Source organism: Pristiophorus japonicus, chromosome 24, assembly GCF_044704955.1.
Source record: "Pristiophorus japonicus isolate sPriJap1 chromosome 24, sPriJap1.hap1, whole genome shotgun sequence".
Lineage (NCBI taxonomy): Eukaryota > Metazoa > Chordata > Chondrichthyes > Pristiophoridae > Pristiophorus > Pristiophorus japonicus.
In genome coordinates this window covers 30,176,642-30,198,529 of record NC_092000.1, presented here as the reverse complement: position 1 = coordinate 30,198,529, position 21,888 = coordinate 30,176,642, and the positions used below count along the sequence as shown (strand labels likewise).

General features: G+C 50.4%; 1 protein-coding gene across 2 annotated transcripts in view; it reads right to left on the bottom strand.

The window, feature by feature from the left end:
- LOC139237839 (coiled-coil domain-containing protein AGAP005037-like) overlaps positions 1-21,888 on the bottom strand; it is a 401,711-nt gene that overhangs the window by 367,697 nt on the left and 12,126 nt on the right. For both annotated transcript variants that reach the window (XM_070867066.1, XM_070867067.1), the window contains 2 exons: positions 6,800-6,874; positions 6,542-6,622 (listed from right to left, as the gene is read on the bottom strand). In XM_070867066.1, coding sequence (XP_070723167.1) covers positions 6,542-6,622; positions 6,800-6,874 — 156 coding nt within the window. The remainder of the gene's footprint in view (positions 1-6,541; positions 6,623-6,799; positions 6,875-21,888) is intronic.

Sequence of the window (21,888 nt, the reverse complement as noted above, 5' to 3'; positions counted from 1 at the left end):
GGGAAGGCGAGAGGGGGAAGGCGAGAGGGGGAAGGCGAGAGGGGGAAGGCGAGAGGGGGAAGGCGAGAGGGGGAAGGCGAGAGGGGGAAGGCGAGAGGGGGAAGGCGAGAGGGGGAAGGCGAGAGGGGGAAGGCGAGAGGGGGAAGGCGAGAGGGGGAAGGCGAGAGGGGGAAGGCGAGAGGGGAAGGCGAGAGGGGGAAGGCGAGAGGGGGAAGGCGAGAGGGGGAAGGCGAGAGGGGGAAGGCGAGAGGGGGAAGGCGAGAGGGGGAAGGCGAGAGGGGGAAGGCGAGAGGGGGAAGGCGAGAGGGGGAAGGCGAGAGGGGGAAGGCGAGAGGGGGAAGGCGAGAGGGGGAAGGCGAGAGGGGGAAGGCGAGAGGGGGAAGGCGAGAGGGGGAAGGCGAGAGGGGGAAGGCGAGAGGGGGAAGGCGAGAGGGGGAAGGCGAGAGGGGGAAGGCGAGAGGGGGAAGGCGAGAGGGGGAAGGCGAGAGGGGGAAGGCGAGAGGGGGAAGGCGAGAGGGGGAAGGCGAGAGGGGGAAGGCGAGAGGGGGAAGGCGAGAGGGGGAAGGCGAGAGGGGGAAGGCGAGAGGGGGAAGGCGAGAGGGGGAAGGCGAGAGGGGGAAGGCGAGAGGGGGAAGGCGAGAGGGGGAAGGCGAGAGGGGGAAGGCGAGAGGGGGAAGGCGAGAGGGGGAAGGCGAGAGGGGGAAGGCGAGAGGGGGAAGGCGAGAGGGGGAAGGCGAGAGGGGGAAGGCGAGAGGGGGAAGGCGAGAGGGGGAAGGCGAGAGGGGGGAAGGCGAGAGGGGGAAGGCGAGAGGGGGAAGGCGAGAGGGGGAAGGCGAGAGGGGGAAGGCGAGAGGGGGAAGGCGAGAGGGGGAAGGCGAGAGGGGGAAGGCGAGAGGGGGAAGGCGAGAGGGGGAAGGCGAGAGGGGGAAGGCGAGAGGGGGAAGGCGAGAGGGGGAAGGCGAGAGGGGGAAGGCGAGAGGGGGAAGGCGAGAGGGGGAAGGCGAGAGGGGGAAGGCGAGAGGGGGAAGGCGAGAGGGGGAAGGCGAGAGGGGGAAGGCGAGAGGGGGAAGGCGAGAGGGGGAAGGCGAGAGGGGGAAGGCGAGAGGGGGAAGGCGAGAGGGGGAAGGCGAGAGGGGGAAGGCGAGAGGGGGAAGGCGAGGGGGAAGGCGAGAGGGGGAAGGCGAGAGGGGGAAGGCGAGAGGGGGAAGGCGAGAGGGGGGAAGGCGAGAGGGGGAAGGCGAGAGGGGGAAGGCGAGAGGGGGGAAAGGCGAGAGGGGGAAGGCGGAAGGCGAGAGGGGGAAGGGGGGAAGGCGAGAGGGGGAAGGGGGGAAGGCGAGAGGGGGAAGGCGAGAGGGGGAAGGCGAGAGGGGGAAGGCGAGAGGCGAGAGGGGGAAGGCGAGAGGGGAAGGCGAGAGGCGAGAGGGGGAAGGCGAGAGGGGGGAAGGCGAGAGGGGGAAGGCGAGAGGGGGAAGGCGAGAGGGGAAGGCGAGAGGGGGAAGGCGAGAGAGGGAAGGCGAGAGAGGGAAGGCGAGAGAGGGAAGGCGAGAGAGGGAAGGCGAGAGAGAGCGAGACAGAGAGAGAAAGAAAGAACGAGAGAGAGCGGGCGAGAGAGAGAGAATGCGAGAGAGAACGTGAGACAGAGAGCAAGAGAAGGCGAGAGAGAGAGAGAGAGAGAGAGAGAGAGAGGGAGAGGGCAAGACTGAGAATGCAAGAGAGAGATGGAGGGAGAGAGAAGGCAAGAGAGACAAGGCGAGAGAGAGAAGGCAAGAGAGAGAAGGCGAGAGCGAGAGTGAAGGCGAGAGAGAGAGAGAGAAGGCGAGAGCGAGAGAGAAGGCGAGAGCGAGAGAGAAGGCGAGTGAAAAAGAGAAAGAGGGAGAGAGAGAGAGATCAGGTGAAAAAGAGAGCGAGTGAGGGAGAAGGAGAAGGCGAGAGCGAGAGAGAAGGCGAGAGAGAGAAGGCGAGAGAGAGAGAGAGAGAGAGAGAGAGAGAGAGAGAGAGAGAGAGAGAGAGAGAGAGAGAGCGAGACAGAGAGAGAAAGAAAGAGAACGAGAGAGAGCGGGCGAGAGAGAGAATGCGAGAGAGAACGTGAGACAGAGAGCAAAAGAAGGCGAGAGAGGGAGAAGGCGAGGGAGAGAGAGGGAGAAGGCAGGAGAGAGAGAGAGAGAGAGAGAAAGAAAGAGAGAGAGCGAGAAGGCGAAAGCGAGAGAGAAGCCAAGAGAGAGAGAGAGGGCGCGAGCGAGAGAGAGAGAGAAGGCGAGAGAGAAGGCAAGAGAGAGAGACGATGAGAGAGCGAGAGAAGGCGAGAGATAGAGAGAAGAAGTGAGAGAGAGAGGGAAAGAATGCGAGAGAGAGGGAAAGAATGCGAGAGAGAGGGAAAGAATGCGAGAGAGAGGGAAAGAATGCGAGAGAGAGGGAAAGAATGCGAGAGAGGGAAAGAATGCGAGAGAGGGAAAGAATGCGAGAGAGGGAGAGAGAGAGATATGAGTGGGAGAGAGAGAGAGAGAGAGGGAGAGAGATGGTGATGGAGAGAGAGAAGTCGAGAGAGAGAGAGAGAGACAGAGACAGAGAGTGAATGCGAGAGAAAGAGAGAGCGCGCGCGACAGGGAAGGCAAGAAAGAGAATTCGAGAGAGAGAAGGCGAGAGAGAGAAGGAAAGAGAGAGAGAGAGAGAGAGAGAGAGAGAGAGAGAAGGTGAGAGAGACAGACGGCGAGAGAGACAGACGGCGAGAGAGAGAGAAGACGAGAGAAAGAGAAGATGAGCGAGAGACGAGAGAGAGAAGGCGAGACAGAGAGAGAAGGCGAGACAGAGAGAGAAGGCGAGACAGAGAGAGAAGGCGAGACAGAGAGAGAAGGCGAGACAGAGAGAGAAGGCGAGACAGAGAGAGAAGGCGAGACAGAGAGGGAAGGCGAGACAGAGAGGGAAGGCGAGACAGAGAGGGAAGGCGAGACAGAGAGGGAAGGCGAGACTGAGAGAGAAGGCGAGACTGAGAGAGAAGGCGAGACTGAGAGAGAAGGCGAGACTGAGAGAGAAGGCGAGACTGAGAGAGAAGGCGAGACTGAGAGAGAAGGCGAGACTGAGAGAGAAGGCGAGACTGAGAGAGAAGGCGAGAGAGAGAGAAGGCGAGACTGAGAGAGAAGGCGAGTGAGAGAGAAGGCGAGTGAGAGAGAAGGCGAGTGAGAGAGAAGGCGAGTGAGAGAGAAGGCGAGTGAGAGAGAAGGCGAGTGAGAGAGAAGGCGAGTGAGAGAGAAGGCGAGTGAGAAAGAAGGCGAGTGAGAGAGAAGGCGAGTGAGAGAGAAGGCGAGTGAGAGAGAAGGCGAGAGAGAGAGAAGGCGAGTGAGAGAGAAGGCGAGTGAGAGAGAAGGCGAGTGAGAGAAGGCGAGTGAGAGAAGGCGAGTGAGAGAAGGCGAGTGAGGGAAGGCGAGTGAGGGAAGGCGAGTGAGGGAAGGCGAGTGAGGGAAGGCGAGTGAGGGAAGGCGAGTGAGGGAAGGCGAGTGAGGGAAGGCGAGTGAGGGAAGGCGAGTGAGGGAAGGCGAGTGAGGGAAGGCGAGAGAGGGAAGGCGAGAGAGGGAAGGCGAGAGAGGGAAGGCGAGAGAGGGAAGGCGTGAGAGGGAAGGCGAGAGAGGGAAGGCGAGAGAGGGAAGGCGAGAGAGGGAAGGCGAGAGAGGGAAGGCGAGAGAGGGAAGGCGAGAGAGGGAAGGCGAGAGAGAGAAGGCGAGAGAGAGAAGGCGAGAGAGAGAAGGCGAGAGAGAGAGAGAAGGCGAGAGAGAGAGAGAAGGCGAGAGAGAGAGAGAAGGCGAGAGAGAGAGAGAAGGCGAGAGAGAGAGAGAAGGCGAGAGAGAGAGAAGGCGAGAGAGAGAGAAGGCGAGAGAGAGAGAAGGCGAGAGAGAGAGAGAGAAGCGAGAGAGAGAAGGCTAGAGAGAGAGAGAAGGCGAGAGAGAGAGAGAAGGCGAGAGAGAGAGAGAAGGCGAGAGAGAGAGAGAAGACGAGAGAGAGAGAGAAGGCGAGAGAGAGAGAGAAGGCGAGAGAGAGAGAGAAGGCGAGAGAGAGAGAGAAGGCGAGAGAGAGAGAGAAGGCGAGAGAGAAGGCGAGAGAGAGAGAAGGCGAGAGAGAAGGCGAGAGAGAAGGCGAGAGAGAAGGCGAGAGAGAAGGCGAGAGAGAAGGCGAGAGAGAAGGCGAGAGAGAAGGCGAGAGAGAAGGCGAGAGAGAAGGCGAGAGAGAAGGCGAGAGAGAAGGCGAGAGAGAAGGCGAGAGAGAAGGCGAGAGAGAAGGCGAGAGAGAAGGCGAGAGAGAAGGCGAGAGAGGGAAGGCGAGTGAGGGAAGGCGAGTGAGGGAAGGCGAGAGAGGGAAGGCGAGAGAGGGAAGGCGAGAGAGGGAAGGCGAGAGAGGGAAGGCGAGAGAGGGAAGGCGAGAGAGAGAAGGCGAGAGAGAGAAGGCGAGAGAGAGAAGGCGAGAGAGAGAAGGCGAGAGAGAGAAGGCGAGAGAGAGAGAGAAGGCGAGAGAGAGAGAGAAGGCGAGAGAGAGAGAGAAGGCGAGAGAGAGAGAGAAGGCGAGAGAGAGAGAGAAGGCGAGAGAGAGAGAGAAGGCGAGAGAGAGAGAGAAGGCGAGAGAGAGAGAGAGAGAGAAGCGAGAGAGAGAAGGCGAGAGAGAGAGAGAAGGCGAGAGAGAGAGAGAAGGCGAGAGAGAGAGAGAAGGCGAGAGAGAGAGAGAAGACGAGAGAGAGAGAGAAGGCGAGAGAGAGAGAGAAGGCGAGAGAGAGAGAGAAGGCGAGAGAGAGAGAGAAGGCGAGAGAGAGAGAAGCGAGAGAGAGAAGGCGAGAGAGAGAGAGAAGGCGAGAGAGAGAAGGCGAGAGAGAGAGAGAAGGCGAGAGAGAGAGAGAAGGCGAGAGAGAGAGAGAAGACGAGAGAGAGAGAGAAGGCGAGAGAGAGAGAGAAGGCGAGAGAGAAGGCGAGAGAGAAGGCGAGTGAGAAGGCGAGAGAGAAGGCGAGAGAGAAGGCGAGAGAGAAGGCGAGAGAGAAGGCGAGAGAGAAGGCGAGAGAGAAGGCGAGAGAGAAGGCGAGAGAGAAGGCGAGAGAGAGAAGGCGAGAGAGAGAAGGCGAGAGAGAGAAGGCGAGAGAGAGAAGGCGAGAGAGAGAAGGCGAGTGAAAAAGAAAAAGCGGGAGAGAGAGAGAAAACGAGAGAGATCAGGTGAAAAAGAGAGCGAGTGAGGGAGAAGGCGAGAGCGAGAGAGAGCGAAGGCGAGAGCGAAGGCGAGAGCGAAGACGAGAGCGAAGACGAGAGACAGAGAAAGAAAGAGAACGAGAGAGAGCGGGCGAGAGAGAGAATGCGAGAGAGAGAATGCGAGAGAGAATGCGAGAGAGAATGCGAGAGAGAATGCGAGAGAGAATGCGAGAGAGAATGCGAGAGAGAATGCGAGACAGAATGCGAGACAGAGAGCAAGAGAAGGCGAGAGAGAGAGAGAGAGAGAGAGAGAGAGAGAGAGAGAGAGAGAGAGAGAAGGCGAGAGAGAGGGGGAGAAGGCGAGAGAGAGAGAGAGAGGGAGAAGGCGAGAGAGAGAGAGAGAGAGAGAGGGAGAAGGCGAGAGAGAGAGGGAGAAGGCGAGAGAGAGAGAGAGAGAGAGAGAAAGGGAGAAGGCGAGAGAGAGAGGGAGAAGGCGAGAGAGGGAGAAGGCGAGAGAGAGAGAGAGGGAGAAGGCGAGAGAGAGAGAGAGAGAGAGAGAGAGAGAGAGAGAGAGAGAGAGAGAGAGGGAGAAGGCGAGAGAGAGAGAGAGGGAGAAGGCGAGAGAGAGCGAGAGAGAGAGAGAGAGAGAGAGAGAGAGAGAGAGAGAGAGAGAGAGAGAAGCCGAGAGAGAGAGAGAGAGAGAGAGAGAAGCCGAGAGAGAGAGAGAGAGAGAGATAGAGAGAGAGAGAGAGTGAGAGAATGCGAGAGCTGGAAGGCGGGAGAGGGTGAGCGAGAGAGAGAAGGTGAGAGAGAGAGGGAGAGAAGGTGAGAGAGAGAGGGAGAGAAGGCGAGAGAGAGAAGGCGAGAGAGAAGGCGAGAGAGAGAGAGAGAGAGAGAGAGAGAGAGAGAGAGAGAAGGCGAGAGAGAGAGAAGGCGATGTTAACCGCTCACTTGGCCAGTTTACGCCCGGTTCGTACAGTTAAAATCAAGGCCACTGGCTCCAACCAACAGCATCCATAGCAGATTAACTTCTCCCTCATTTGTAATTAGTTGGAGCTTGCTGTGCACAAGCCAGCTGCTATGTTCTTCCACGGACCATAATGAGCCTAATGTCAAAGTGACTGAGAGGCACTTTGAGACGTCCCGAGTGCCTGATAACGACTCTAACTCCAACCTCATTGTTTCCTTCTCTTCAAACACAAACTTGGGAGTCACCACTCGATTGGCCTCGTTTCCTCAGCAGCTCTGTACAAGCGTGATGGTGATGGGAGCTCAGGGCCATGGCCCTTCACCCAGGTTTCTCAATAATGAAACAGCAGCTTTGCAGTAATGGCCCGGATTATTTCTACGATCCGACGCCCTGGAGTCTCACGGTGGCTCTTACCTGATAGGTTCAGGCACAGCTTCTTGCGGAGGTTGTCAGTGTCTTCCCGCAGCGACGACACCTTGCTCGATATTTCAGTATCTGTTCAAGAACAATGGTGTCAATGAGTCATTCTGGTATTGTCGGGACCAAGGGATCAGACAGACACAGTGGGCAATGTGTGGTGGGGGTTTGGCTGGGGGAAGTGGGTAAAGGAAGATCAGAAAAATATATTAAAAAATTATGGAAACATTTCAATTGAGAGAAATCTCAACTTACCACTTCTCTGGAGGCGAGAAATGTCTTGTTTGAATGTGTTCTCAATCGCTGTCAGTTTTGTTGACCGCTCAGTGCCTATAAATAGAAAATGTGATTTTAAGGACAAGTTAAAGATTCAACAGACAGTGTTGAATGTTCAATAACACACTGCATGTTCAGTAACACATCGTGTGGAGTATAACTCACTGAGTGTCAAGTAAAACACCGAGAATACAATAACACACTTAGGGCGAAATTGCCCTACGACCAGATTGGGAGAGGTCTGCTGCTGGGACCGTGATTTGTTGCGGCTGAATTGGGTTTACTGCCCCCCGCCCCCCCAAAAGAAATGGAGCGCAATCTCACGTGCTCCACTTTTTTAGGGGCGGGACCAACAGCACTAATGAGGCAAGCAGTGACACATTTCTACGCACCTCCCCTTCGCTTAAAGGGGAAGGCCGCTGCACACTCTGCAAGGCCTCTGATGGCCTCCACTAGACTGTAACCGAATTTCGCCCCCACCACCCGCTGGAAAATTCATTCCAGCTTTAGCATGGGCACAAACTGCTAGCACCTGGTTGCTGACGATCGCTGCAATCATGGCGTCAGTCCTGGTGCAAGCCCACGCTTGCACACAGCTCGCTAAATGAGGTGCGACTGCCTCATTTAGTGCACGGCAATAACAACGTCTGGATAAACAGTCGGTACACGCATCCAGAGTCATTAGCTGGTGGCTACTTAAAGGGATGAGGAAGCGCTTCTCTCGGAGGCCACAGTCAGTACAACGTTTACACAGAGCACAGTACGTGAGCCTCTGAGTTTGTAGCGGCAGACAGTTTAGCTTGTAAAAAAGTATTTTTGAAAACTTTAATGGAGGCATTATTTAAGACTCGGCCTTTCCCAGGATCACAATTGGAGATCGAGGCGTGCGCAATGGGTCGGTTAAATTTAGCGCCGGCATTTTCGTTAGCGCCCCCTCAGGTCAAGTGTATACTGGCTGATTTTGCGCCCCTTCAGCTCTTCGCCCAATTCCGACAAATTTCTCATTGGGAGGAACAAAATTTTTTAAGGCGCTAAAAATTACCGCTCCACCTGGGTTGCCGCCCCAACTGAGGTGTGACCGAATTTCTCTCCCAGAGTGTATAGCAAATCATTGAGCATGCAATAACACACTGGGTTGCAATCACATATTGGCTGTACAATAACTACTGTGTGTTCAATAACACAATGTGTGTTCAATAACACTTTGTGTACAATAACTCATTGGGTGTATAACACACCGAGTGTCCAGTAACTCGGGTCTGATGGGGGTGTGCGGTGGGGAAGTGATGTGGGTTTGGTGGGCAATGTGTTGAATGGTCCGGTGGGGATTGAGAGGTTTGGTGTTGGTTTCGTGATCACTTGATGGGGTTTTATGGGGGGTTGGAGTGGGGTCTCGTAGGGGTTGGAGGGATGTGACATATGTGATTGGTGGTGGGGGGTTCATGAGATGTGTGGTGGGGGTCCGGTGAAGGTTTGATGGGGAATTTGGTAGGTGCTTTGGTGGGGGTTAGGAACGAACATACAAACAATAACGGACAGGAAAAGACCATCTGGTCCTTCAAGCCTGTCCCACACAATTGCGTATCATTACATATCCACTCCACCCCACCCAAAACCATGTAATCTCCTGGGAGAGGGTAAAAAACATATTAAAAACCCAGGCCACTCTAGGAAATTTCTCTCCGACCCATCTGGGCGAACAAAACTAGTCCAGCAGATCACTCTGGCCATTAAATTCCATGCAGTACCTACATTCTGTAAGAAGTGATCTCCGCCGCAGCCAGAAACAAATCAAGCTTTCACTTGAAGCAATTCAGCAAGTCTGCATCCACCACATGAAACGGCAGCTTGTTTCAGAGGTCTACTATTCTCTGGGAAAAGAACCATCTCCTGACATCTAACCTCGATCTAGCCTTATACAACTTAAATTTTTGTAGCCTGGTCCTGCCTAATCTATTTAATTGAAATAAACTGTCAGCTGGAATACCACCTATTGCCTTCATTATCTTATAAACCTCAATCATATCCACCCTAAGTCTCATCCATCATAGGCAGTTCCTAGGAATCGAGGAAGACTTGCTTCCATTCTTAAAAATGAGTCCTTAGGTGGCTGAACAATCCAATACGAGAGCCACAGTCCCTATCACAGGTGGGACAGATAGTCATTGAGGGTAAGGGACAGATTTGCCGCACGCTCTTTCCGCTGCCTGCGCTTGATTTCTGCATGCTCTTGGCGATGAGACTTAAGGTGCTCAGCGCCCTCCCGGATGTACTTCCTCCACTTAGGGTGGTCTTTGGCCAGGTGTCAGTGGGGATGTTGCACTTTATCAGGGAGGCTTTGAGGGTGTCCTTGTATCGTTTCCTCTGCCCACCTTTGGTTCATTTGCCATGAAGGAGTTCCGAATAGAGCGTTTGCTTTGGGAGTCTCGTGTGGACAATGTGGTCAGTGCTTCAATGCTGGGGATGTTGGCCTGGTCGAGGGCACTAACGTTGGTGCGTCTCTCCTCCCAGGGGATTTGTAGGATCTTGCGGAGACATCGTTGGTGGTATTTCTCCAGCGACTTGAGGTGTCTCCTGTACATGGTCCATGTCTCTGAGCCAGACAAGAGGGCGGGTATTACTACAGCCCTGTAGACCATGAGCTTTGTAAAGTCCTGACCCTGCACTACAGACTTACACAAGGCACATGCTGAAGTCAAGGTCACTCTGGACCTGCATCTTTATTTCACAGCTCTCGAGTGCCACACTTGCCAGAGATGTGTCTTTATATACCTGTGTGGAACAGGTATGCAGTGTCTCCTGCAAGTGCACCCCTGGTGGTAAAGTATGCTTGTGGTTACAGGTCATATCTAGTTACAGTCATGTATAGCATGGTAAGATACAGTTATATACAGTAGTGTGAGATACATGACAAGCTTGGTGGCAGATTTGAGGGCCTGGACTTTGAACACTCTTTTCCTCAGGAGGCCGAAGCTGCATTGGCGCACTGGAGGTGGTGTTGAATCTCGTCATCAATGTCTGCTCTTGTTGATAAGAGGCTCCCGAGGTATGGGAAATGGTTCATGTTGTCCAGGGTTGCGCCGTGGATCTTGATAACTGGGGGACAGTGCTGTGCGGCGAGGACAAGCTGGTGGAGGACCTTTGTCTTACAGATGTTGAGCGTAAGGCCCATGCTTTCGTACGCCTCAGGAAATACGTCGACTATGTCCTGGAGTTCAGCCTCTGTATGTGCGCAGACGACAGAGGTTGGGGTGGTCTTGGATCTGGCCTGGAGACGGCGAAGGTTGAACAGCTTCTGACTGGTTCTGTGGTTTATTTCCACTCCAGCATGGAGCTTGTTGACTGTGAAGTGAAGCATGGCAGTGAGGAAGATTGAGAAGAGGGTTGGGGCGATGGTGCAGCCCTGTTTGACGCTGCTCCGGACGTGGATTGGGTCTGTAATGGATCCGTTGGTCAGGATCACGGCCTGCATGTCATCGTGGAGCAGGCGGAGGATGTTGACAAACTTTTGGGGGCATCCGAAATGGAGGAGGACGCTCCATTGACCCTCGCGGTTGACAGCGTCAAAGGCCTTTATAAGGTCGAAGAAGGCTATGTATAAAGGCCGGCGCCATTCCCTGCATTTTTCCTGCAGCTGTCGCGCTGCAAAAATCATGTCCGTTGTGCTCCGTAGGGGATGAAATCTGCACAGTGGCTCCGGGAGGAGCTCCTTGGCCACAGGGAGAAGATGGTTGAGGAGGACTCGAGCGATAACTTTCCCAGTGGCTGATAGCAGGGAGATTCCCTTTTTTTAAAGATGGTCACAATCACTGCATCGCTGAGATCCCCCAGCATGCTCTCCTCCCTCCAGATGAGAGAGAGGAGGTCATGTATCCACACCAACAGCGCCTCTCCACCATACTTTAGTGCCTCAGCAGCGATTCCAACCGCTTCCGTAGCCTTGTTTATCTTAAGCTATCTTATAGCTTTCTCTACCTCGTGCAGTGTTGGGGTTTTACTAAGTCTACGCTGCTCTCAGATATGGGTCTGAAATTGGCCTCCATTCAAAATGGAGGCCAATTCACCGTTTCCTTTGTTGATTTGCTGCCCCAAACGATGGAGCAGTGATTAGAGGGATTTTGCCCTCTTTTTGGAAGCCTTTCGGTCGGAATGGTGATTCGGCCGGTTGTGGGGCGGAAGTAGGTCAGGAGCAGGGCGGAATGCGTTGCGCTGATGACCTCAGTGCGATGCGGACATGTCATACTGTCCCTCCCCTTCAGTTAAAGGAGAGGGCTGCTGCGAGTTCTGCACAAACTTTAGTGGTGCACCCTGGTCCACCAGCGAGGGATTTGGCTGGGTGAGCGGCCCGGTAACCAAGAAGGGGTGCTGGGCTGCCTATTGGTGCCCAGCCATGAGCAGCTTTCCTCTCAGAGAAAGCTATCGGGGGCACTGACTGGCAGTTGCAGCTGGTCGGTAAGGGGTTGGCCACCGTCACAAAAATGGAAGAGGGCATTTTACAAAATGTCAGCCCCTGCTCCCCAACTGAGCGGTAGCTCCTTACCACCCCAACGGCTGTTAGAAAATTGGGCAATTTCAGCCCCACAGAGTCCCAACTATTTTAGCCCATCTTGATAACTAAGCTGCTTTAGACTTGGAATTAGTCCAGTGGCCCTCTTCTGCACCCTTTCCAGAGCCTCAATATCATGAAAACCGGACATTGTATGCCAAGTGTGGCCTGACAAATGGCTTGAACAAGGACAAAACTGTGCGCCTATGGATACACCCCAACATCCTATTTGCTCTAGCTATCTCTGCATGGCATTGCTCATAAGAACATAAGAAATAGGAATAGGAGTAGGCCATACAGCCCCTTAAGCCTGCTCCGTCATTCAATAAGATCATGGTTGATCATTCATCCTCAGTACACCTTTCCTGCTTTCTCTCCATATCCCTTGATCCCTTTGGCCTTAAGAGCTATATCTAACTCCCTTTTGAATATATCTAACGAACTGGCCTCAACAACTTTCTGCGGTCGAGAATTCCACAGGTTAACCACTCTCTATGAGTGAAGAAATTTCTCTTCATCTCGGTCCTGAATGGCTTACCCCTTTATTCTTAGACTGTGACGCCTGGTTCTGGAACAGCAACGGGAACATTCTTCCTGCCTCTAACCTGTCCAATCCCATCACAATTTTATATGTTTCTATGAGATCCCCTCTCATTCTTCTAAACTCCAGTGCATACAAGCCCAGTTGATCCAGTCTCTCCTCATATGTCAGTCCTGCCACCCCGGGAATCAATCTGGTGAACCTTCGCTGTACTCCCTCAATAGCAAGAACGTCCTTCCTCAGATTAGGTGCCCAAAACTAACACAATATTCCAGGTGTGGCCTCACCAAGGCTCTGTACAACTGCAATAAGACCTCCCTGCTCCTATACTCAAATCCTCTAGCTATAAAGGCCAATATGCCATTTGCCTTCTTCACTGCCTGCTGTACCTGCATGCCAAACGTCAATGACTGATGTACCATGACACCCAGGTCTCGTTGCACCTCCCCTTTTCCTAATCAGTCACCGTTCAGATAATATTCTATCTTCCTGTTTTTGCCACCAAAGTGGATAACCTCACATTTATCCACATTATACTGCATCTGCCATTCATTTGCCCACTCACCTAACCTGTCCAAGTCACCCTGCAGTCTCTTAGCATCCTCCTCACAGCTCACACCGCCACCCAGCTTAGTGTCATCTGCAAACTTGGGAGATATTACATTCAATTCCTTCATCTAAATCATTGATATAGATTGTAAATAGCTGGGGTCCCAGCCCTGAACCCTGCGGCACCAGATGGTCATTGAATGCCATTCTGAAAAGGACCCGCTTATTCCGACTCTCTGCTTCCTGTCTGCCAACCAGTTCTCTATCCATGTCAATACATTACTCCCAATACCATGTGCTTTAATTTTGCACACTAATCTCTTGTGTGGGACCTTGTCAAAAGCCTTTTGAAAGTTCAAATACACCACAGCCACTGGTTCTCCCTTGTCCACTCTACCAGTTACATCCTCAAAAAATTCTAGAAAATTTGTAAAGCATGATTTCCCTTTCATAAATCCATGCTGACTTGGACCGATCCTGTCACTGCTTTCCAAATGCGCTCCTATTTCATCTTTAATAATTGATTCCAACATCCCCACCACCGATGTCCGGCTAACCAGTCTATAATTCTGTTTTCTCTCTCCCTCCTTTTTTTAAAAAGTGGTGTTACATTAGCTACCCTCCAGTCCATAGGAACTGATCCAAAGTCAATAGAATGTTGGAAAATGATCACCAATGCACCCACTATTTCTATGGCCACTTCCTTAAGTACTCTGGATGCAGCCTATCCGGCCCTGGGGATTTATCGGCCTTCAATCCCATCAATTTCCCCAACACATTTCCTGACTAATAAGGATTTCCTTCAGTTCCTCCTTTTCGCTAGACCCCTAGTATTTCCAGAAGGTTGTTTGTGTCTTCCTTCGTGAAGTCAGATCCAAAGTATTTGTTCAATTGGTCTGCCATTTCTTTGTTCCCCATTATAAATTCACCTGATTCTGACTGCAAAGGACCTACGTTAGAAACATAGAAAAAAATAGAAACATAGAAAATAGGTGCAGGAGTAGGCCATTCGGCCCTTTGAGCCTGCATCACCATTCAATAAGATCATGGCTGATTATTCCCTCAGTATCTCTTTCCTGCTTTCTCTCCATACCCCTTGATTCCCTTAGCCTTTTTATCTTCACATATCTATAGAAGCTTTTGCAGTCAGTTTTTATGTTCCCTGCAAGCTTCCTCTCCTACTTTATTTTCTCCCTCCTAATTAGACCCTTTGTCCTCCTCTGCTGAATTCTAAATTTCCCCCAGTCCCCAGGTTTGCTGCTTTTTCTGGCCAATTTATATGCCTCTTCATTGAATTTAACACTATCCCTAATTTCTCTTGTTAGCCATGGTTGAGCTACCTGACCCTTTTTATTTTTACTCCAGACAGGAATGTATAATTATTGAAGTTCATCCATGTAATCTATAAATGTCTGCCATTGCCTATCCACTGTCAACCCTTGAAGTATCATTTGCCAGTCTCTCCTAGCCAATTCACGTCTCATACCATCGAAGTTACCTTTCCTTAAGTTCAGGACGCTAGTCTCTGAATTAACATTGTCACTCTCCATCTTAATAAAGAATTTTACCATATTATGGTCACTCTTCCCCAGGGGATCTCGCACAACAAGATTGCTAATTAGTCCTCTCTTGTTAAACAAAACCCAGTCTCGGATGGCCAGCTCTCTAGTTGGTTCCTCAATATATTGGTCTAGAAAGCCATCTCTATACACTCCAGGAAATCCTCCTCACCGCATTGCTACCAGTTTGGTTAGCCCAATCTATATGTAGATTAAAGTCGCCCATGATAACTGCTGTATCTTTATTGCACGCATCCCCGAATTTCTTGTTTGATGCCATCCCCAACCCCACTACTACTGTTTGGTGGTCTGTACACAACTCCCACTAGCGTTTTCTGCTCTTTGGTATTCCGCAGCTCTACCCATACAGATTGCACATCATCCAAGCTAATGTCCTTCATTACTATTGCGTTAATTTCCTCTTTAACCAGCAATGCTACCCCACCTCCTTTTCCTTTCTGTCTATCCTTCCTGAATGTTGAATACCCCTGGATGTTAAGTTCCCAGCCTTGGTCACCCTGGAACCATGTCTCCGTAATCCCAATTATATCATAATCGTTAACAGCTGCCTGCGCAGTTAATTCATCCACCTTATTACGAATACTCCTGGCATTGAGGCACAGAGGCTTCAGGCTTGTCTTTTTAACACTCTTTGTCCATTTAGAATTTTGCTGTAATGCGGCCCTTTTTGACTTTTGCCTTGGGTTTCTTTGCCCTCCACTTTTACTATTCTCCTTTCTATCTTTTGCTTCTGCCCCCATTTTATTTCCCTCTGTCTCCCTGCATAGGTTCCCATCCCCCTGCCATATTAGTTTAACCCCTCCCCAACAGCACTAGTAAACACTTCCCCTAGGACATTGGTTCTGGTCCTGCCCAGATGCAGACCGTCCAGTTTGTACTGGTCCCACCTCTCCCAGAACCGGTTCCAATGTCCCAGGAATTTGAATCCCTCCCTCTTGCACCACTCCTCAAGCGACATATTCATCTTAGCTATCCTGCTATTTCTACTCTGACTAGCTCATGGCACTGGTAGCAATCCTGAGATTACTACCTTTAAGGTCCTACTTTTTCATTTAACTCCTAGCTCCCTAAATTCAGCTTGTAGCACCTTAACCCACTTTTTACCTATCGTTGGTACCTATATGCACCACGACAACTGGCTGTTCACCCTCCCCCTGCAGCCGTTCCTAGACATCCTTGACCCTTGCACCAGGGAAGCAACATATCATCCTGGAGTCTCAGTTGCGACCGCAGGAACACCTGTCTATCCCCCTCACAATAGAACCGCTACCACTATTGCTCTCCCACTCTTTTTCCTACCCTCCTGTGCAGCAGAGCCATCCATGGTACCAAGAACTTGGCTGCTGCTGCCTTCCCCTGGTGAGCCATCTCCCCCAACAAAGCGGTATATCTGTTTTGAAGGGAGATGACTGCAGGGGACTCCTGCACAGCCTTCCTACTCCTGCTCTGCCTGATGGTCACCCATCCCCTATCTGCCTTTGTAACCTTTACCTGCAGTGTGGCGAACTCACTGAACGTGCTATCCAAGACATCCTCAGCATCGCGCAGAGTGAATCCATCCGCAGCTCCAGTACCGTCATGCGGTCTAACAGGAGCTGCAGCTGGATACATTTCCTGCACACTGGAAGCGTCCCTGATTTCCCACATGGCACAGGAGGAGCATGACATGGGTCTGGGCTCTCCTGCCATGTCTTAACCCTTAAAATAAGCTAATTTGGCAACAATGCCAAAGATTTCTTACTGACAAGATGAGGAAAAAAGAAAAACTACTCACCAATCACTTACCCTCGCGGCTGTGATGTCACACTTCGTTTTCTTTTCCTCCCAGGTCGGGGAGTCAGCATTGGTGGGGAAAACAAGACCTCCCTCTCCCACTTGCCTGAACTCTCCCACTTACCAAACTCTTATCTTTGCACTCTACATTGCTGCTGCACTCCCTGCCTGCTCCCCATAACCCCTTATCCCCTTATCATTTAAGAAACTGTCTATTTCTGTCTTAAATTTATTCAATGTCCCAGCTTCCATAGCTCTCTGAGGCAGTGAATTCCACAGATTTACAACCCTCAGAGAATAAATTTCTCCTCATCTCAGTTTTAAATGGGCAGCCCCTTATTCTAAGATCATGTGCTCTAGTTCTAGTCTCCCCCATCAGTGGAAACATCCTCTCTGCATCCACCTTGTCAAGCCCCCTCCTAATCTTATACGTTTCGATAAGATCACCTCTCATTCTTCTGAATTCCAATGAGTAGAGGCCCAACCTACTCAACCTTTTCTCATAAGTCAACCCCATATCTCCGGAATCAACCTAACGACCTTCTCTGAACTGCCTCCAAAGCAAGTATATCCTTTCATAAATATGGAAAGCAAAACTGCACGCAGTATTCCAGGTGTGGCCTCACCAATACCCTGTATAGCTGCAGCAAGACTTCCCTGCATACATACTCCATCCCCTTTGCAATAAAGGCCAAGATTCCATTGGCCTTCCTGATCACTTGCTGTACCTGCATACTATCCTTTTGTGTTTCATGTACAAGTACCCCCAGGTCCCGCTATACTGCAACACTTTGTAATCTTTCTCCATTTAAATAATAACTTGCTCTTTGATATTTTTCTGCCAAAGTGCATGACCTCACACTTTCCAACATTATACGCCATCTGCTAAATTTTGCCCACTCAGCCTGTCTGTCCTTTTTCAGATTTTTTGTGTCCTCCTCACACATTGATTTTCCTCACGTTTGTGTCGTCAGAAAACTTGGCTACATTACACTCAGTCCCTTCTTCCAAGTCATGTATTTTAAGGATATATGCACTAGAATGCCCAAATCTCTTTCTATCTCCACCATGTTTAATGCCTTTCCCTGGAGGGTGCACAAATGTTGAGCATTTGCCCTGCCCACATGCATTACACTGAACTTATCGAAGTTATACATCATTTTCCAGTCTTGAGCCCATTCTCCCAGCACATTAACATAGAAACATAGAAAATAGGTGCAAGAGTAGGCCATTCGGCCCTTCGAGCCTGCACCACCATTCAATAAGATCATGGCTGATCATTCCCTCAGTACCCCTTTCCTGCTTTCTCTCCATACCCCTTGATCCCCTTAGCCGTAAGGGCCATATCTAACTCCCTCTTGAATACATCCAATGAACCGGCATCAACAACTCTCTGCGGCAGGGAATTCCACAGGTTAACAACTCTGAGTGAAGAAGTTTCTCCTCATCTCAGTCCTAAAAGGCCTACCCCATATCCTAAGACTATGTCCCCTAGTTCTGGACTTCCCCAACATCGGGAACATTCTTCCCGCATCTAACCTGTCCAATCCCATCAGAATCTTATACGTTTCTAAGAGATCCCCTCTCATCCTTCTAAACTCCAGTGAATAAAGGCCCAGTTGATGCAGTCTCTCCTCATATGACAGTCTAGCCATCCCTGGAATCAGTTTGGTGAACCTTTGCTGCACTGCCTCAACAGCAAGATTAGGAGACCAAAACTGTACACAATATTCCAGGTGAGGCTTCACTAAGGCCCTGTACAACTGCAGCACGATCTCCCTGCTCCTATACTCAAATCCCCTAGCTATGAAGGCCAACATACCATTTGCCTTCTTCACCGCCTGCTGTACCTGCATGCCCACTTTGTGACTGATGAACCATGACACCCAGGTCTCGTTGCACCTCCCCTTGTCCTAATCTGCCGCCATCCAGATAATATTCTGCCTTCGTGTTTTTGCCCCCAAAATGGATAACCTCACATTTATCCACATTGTACTGCATCTGCCATGCATTTGCCCACTCACCTAACCTGTCCAAGTCACCCTGCAGCCTCTTAGCGTCACAGCTCACACCGCCACCCAGTTTAGTGTCATCCTTCATCTAAATCGTTAATGTATATATTGTAAAGAGCTGGGGTCCCAGCACTGAGCCCTGCGGCACTCCACTAGTCACTGCCTGCCATTCTGAAAAGGACCCGTTTATCCCAACTCTTTGCTTCCTGTCTGCCAACCAGTTCTCTATCCACGTCAGTACATTACCCCCGATACCATGCGCTTTGATTTTGCACACCAATCTCTTATGCGGGAACTTGTCAAAAGCCTTTTGAAAGTCCAAATACACCACATCCACTGGTTCTCCCTTGTCCACTCTGCGAGTTACATTCTCAAAAAATTCCAGAAGATTCATCTAGCATGATTTCCTTTTCATAAATCCAAGCTAACTTAGTCCGATCCTGTCACTGCTTTCCAAATGCGCTCCTATTTCATCCTTAATGATTGATTCCAACATTTTCCCCACTACTGATGTCAGGCTAACCGGTCTATAATTACCCATTTTCTCTCTCTCTCCTTTTTTAAAAAGTGGTGTTACATTAGCTACCCTCCAGTCCATAGGAACTGATCCAGAGTCAATAGACTGTTGACATGATCACCACTTTTTCTAGGGCTACTTCTTTAAGTACTCTGGGATGCAGACTATCAGGCCCCGGGGATTTATCGGCCTTCAATCCCATCAATTTCCCTGACACAATTTCCCGCCTAATAAGGATATCCTTCAGTCTCTCCTTCTCATTAGACCTACTGTCTCCTAGTACAATCGGAAGGTTATTTGTGTCTTCCTTTGTGAAGACAGAACCAAAGTATTTGTTCAATTGGTCTGCCATTTCTTTATTCCCCATTTTAAATTCACCTGAATCTGACTGCAAGGGGCCTACGTTTGTCTTCACTAATCTTTTTCTCTTCACATATTTATAGAAGCTTTGCCTGAAGCAGACGAGCATCTTCTACAGTTCGAACACTCGCCCAGATCTTGGCATCATCTGCAAATTTGCAAATTATGCCCCCAACCCCAAAATCCAGATCATTAATGTTGTGTATGCAATAACTGTTAGACTGAGTACTGTTTAACTCCAAGAGGTATCACCTTGGCTCTGCTTTATAAAGGCCCAAAGTGCATATATACAAAATGGCTGGCCTTTTATACTTGGGCTGCACATACGTGCGTGCAGCCCAATGGCCTCCCAACAGTGACGCCATCTAATGGCTAGTGATCCCAAAAGTTCATACATGACAATACCCCACTCAGATATTAACACAGTCTTTTACAAATTGAGACGATCCCGTGTTTTACGCTCCTAGGTTGACCGTCTCAGTTTAACTCCAGCCTTGGGTGAGTGTTCAGAGTCTGTTGTGACTGGTGGCTTGGTGGCTGACCTGGTGGGAGTGGCAATGGCCATGTCAGGGATTGAAAGTCCATTTTCATTGAACATGTCAGTGATTGTAAGTCCTGATTCACTGATGACCACAGAGTCCTCTGATGACTAGGGGTAGGTTGGTTGGTCGTCTATTGTCTCTTCCTCCGACTGTTCCAGTTCAGCTGTGTGCCGTGGCTTTGTCTGATCCATGTTTGCCCATTTTTGAGCTTGACAATAAATACTCTGTTGCCCTCCTTGGCCATGAAGTACCAGCGATCCACTTGGGACCCTGACCATAATTCAGAACATATACAGGATCATTTACAGAAATATTGCGTGACACAGCTGTGCGATCTTGATACCCTTACTGACTTTGTCTTCTGTATTCAATATGATTATTTAAGTCAGGGTGTACAAGAGATAGCTTGGTCTTAAGACCTCTCCAACATTTGTTCACTTGTCCTATAACTAAGCAGTATGTATGACAAGCGGGTCTGCAGTGACTCTTGGGTTACTCGCTTCATACGCTACTTTATGATTGGACAGCACGTTCTGTTTGACCATTGGATGCAGGTTTGAACGGTGCGGAACTTACATGTTTGATACAATTGAGTTTCATGAACTCTTGAAACTCCTGACTGGTGAAGCACGATCCGTTGTCACTAACAACGATGTCAGGCAGACCATGTGTCGCGAACATGACACTGAGATTCTCAATGGTGGATGTGCTGAATGACATGATTATACACTATATCCACTTCGAATATGCATCCACCACAACTAAAAACATCTTCCCCAGGAAGGGACCTGCAAAGTCTATGTGGATCCTGGACCATGGTTTGGATGGCCACGAACACAGACTCAGCGGCAATATCCACGGGTGCTTTGCTGAGCTGCATGCAAGTGTTGCACTGATGCACACATGATTCCAGCTCAGAGTCAATTCCGGCCACCATACACGAGAGCTGGCAATTGCTTTCATCATTACAATGCCGGGATGTGTGCTATGTAGCTCACGTACAAATTTCTCTCTCACTTTCTTGGGCATAACAACATGATTACTCCACAGTATACAATCTGACTGAATAGACAGTTCGTCTTTGCGACGAATGTAAGGTTTGGTCTCCTCGCACATTTGCTTGGGCATGGCAGACCAATGACCTTTGAGGATACAACTCTTCACCACTGATAAAATCGTGTCCTGGCTGGTCCAGGTCTTAACTTGTTGAGCCGTGACAGGGATTCCTTCACTTTCAAAAGCATCCATAGCTAACAATAGGTCCGCCGGTTGTGGCGTTTCCACCTCCGGTGTGGGCAACGGCAGATGGCTCAAAGCATCGGCACAATTCTAGGTGCCCGGTCTATGGCGAATGACATAATCATAAGCGGATAATGTCAGCGCCCACCTCTGGATGCAGGATGAAGCATTGGTATTGATACCTTTGTTTTCAGAGAACAGTGAAATGAGCGGTTTGTGATCTGTCTCCAGTTCATATACACAGGCTAGTGCTTCTTTCTCCACCATGCTGTAGGCTCTTTCCGCTTTAGACAAACGTTTTGAAGCATACGCGACTGGTTGAAGTTTACCCGACTCATTAACTTGTTGGAGTACGCAACCAATTCCAGAAGATGAAGCATTGCAGGCCAATACTAAACGTTTGCATGGGTCATAATGTACCAGCAGTTTGTTAGAGCAAAGCAGATTAATGGCTTTCTCAAAAGCTCTGTCTTGAGATGTACCCCACACCCAGTTGTCGCCTTTTCTGAGCAACATGTGTAGTGGTTCTAATAAAGGTGCTCAATTTAGGTAGGAATTTACCAAAGTAGTTGAGTAGACCCAGGAACGAATGCAGCTCCGTCACATTCTGCGGCTTGGGTGCATTCCTGATGGCCTTGGTTTTCACGTCCGTGGACCTGATGCCGTCAGCAGCAATTTTCCTCCTCAGGAATTTGACCTCTGGTGCCATGAAGATGCAATTCACACGTTTCAGTCTCGAGTCCCATTTTGTCCAGACGATGTAGAATCTCTTCCAGGTTGTTCAGATGTTCCTTGGAGTCACGACCTGTGATCAGGATGCCATCTTGGAACACGACGGTTCTGGGAACGGACTTCAGTAGACTCTCCATGCTCCTCTGAAATATTGCTGCAGCCGAGCGAATTCCAAAAGGGCACCTGTGATAAATAAACCGTCCTTTATCTGTGTCAATGCACGCAAGTTTCTTCGACGTCTCGACCAGCTCCCGTGTTATGTAGGCCGATGTCAAGTCCAGTTTAGTGAACGACTTCCTCCCATTGCAAACAAGTCATCAGCCTTCGGTAACGGCTACTGATCCTGTTTCAAAACCCTGTTGATCGTAGCCTTGTAGTCTCCACAGATTCTGACCATGCCATCACTTTTCAGCACAGGAACAATGGGGCTGGCCCATTCATTAAATTCAACCGATGATATGATCCCTTCACGCTGGAGACTGTCCAGTTCGATTTTGACCTTCTCCCTCATCATATATGGAACTGCCCAAGCTTTATGATGGACGGGTCTTGCATCCGGGTCCACGTGGATCTGCACCCTGGCTCCTGTGAAGTTGCCGATGCTCGGTTCGAACAGCAAGGGGAACTTGCACAGTACTTGGGCACGTGTATCTTCCGACGACGACAACGCCTTGATG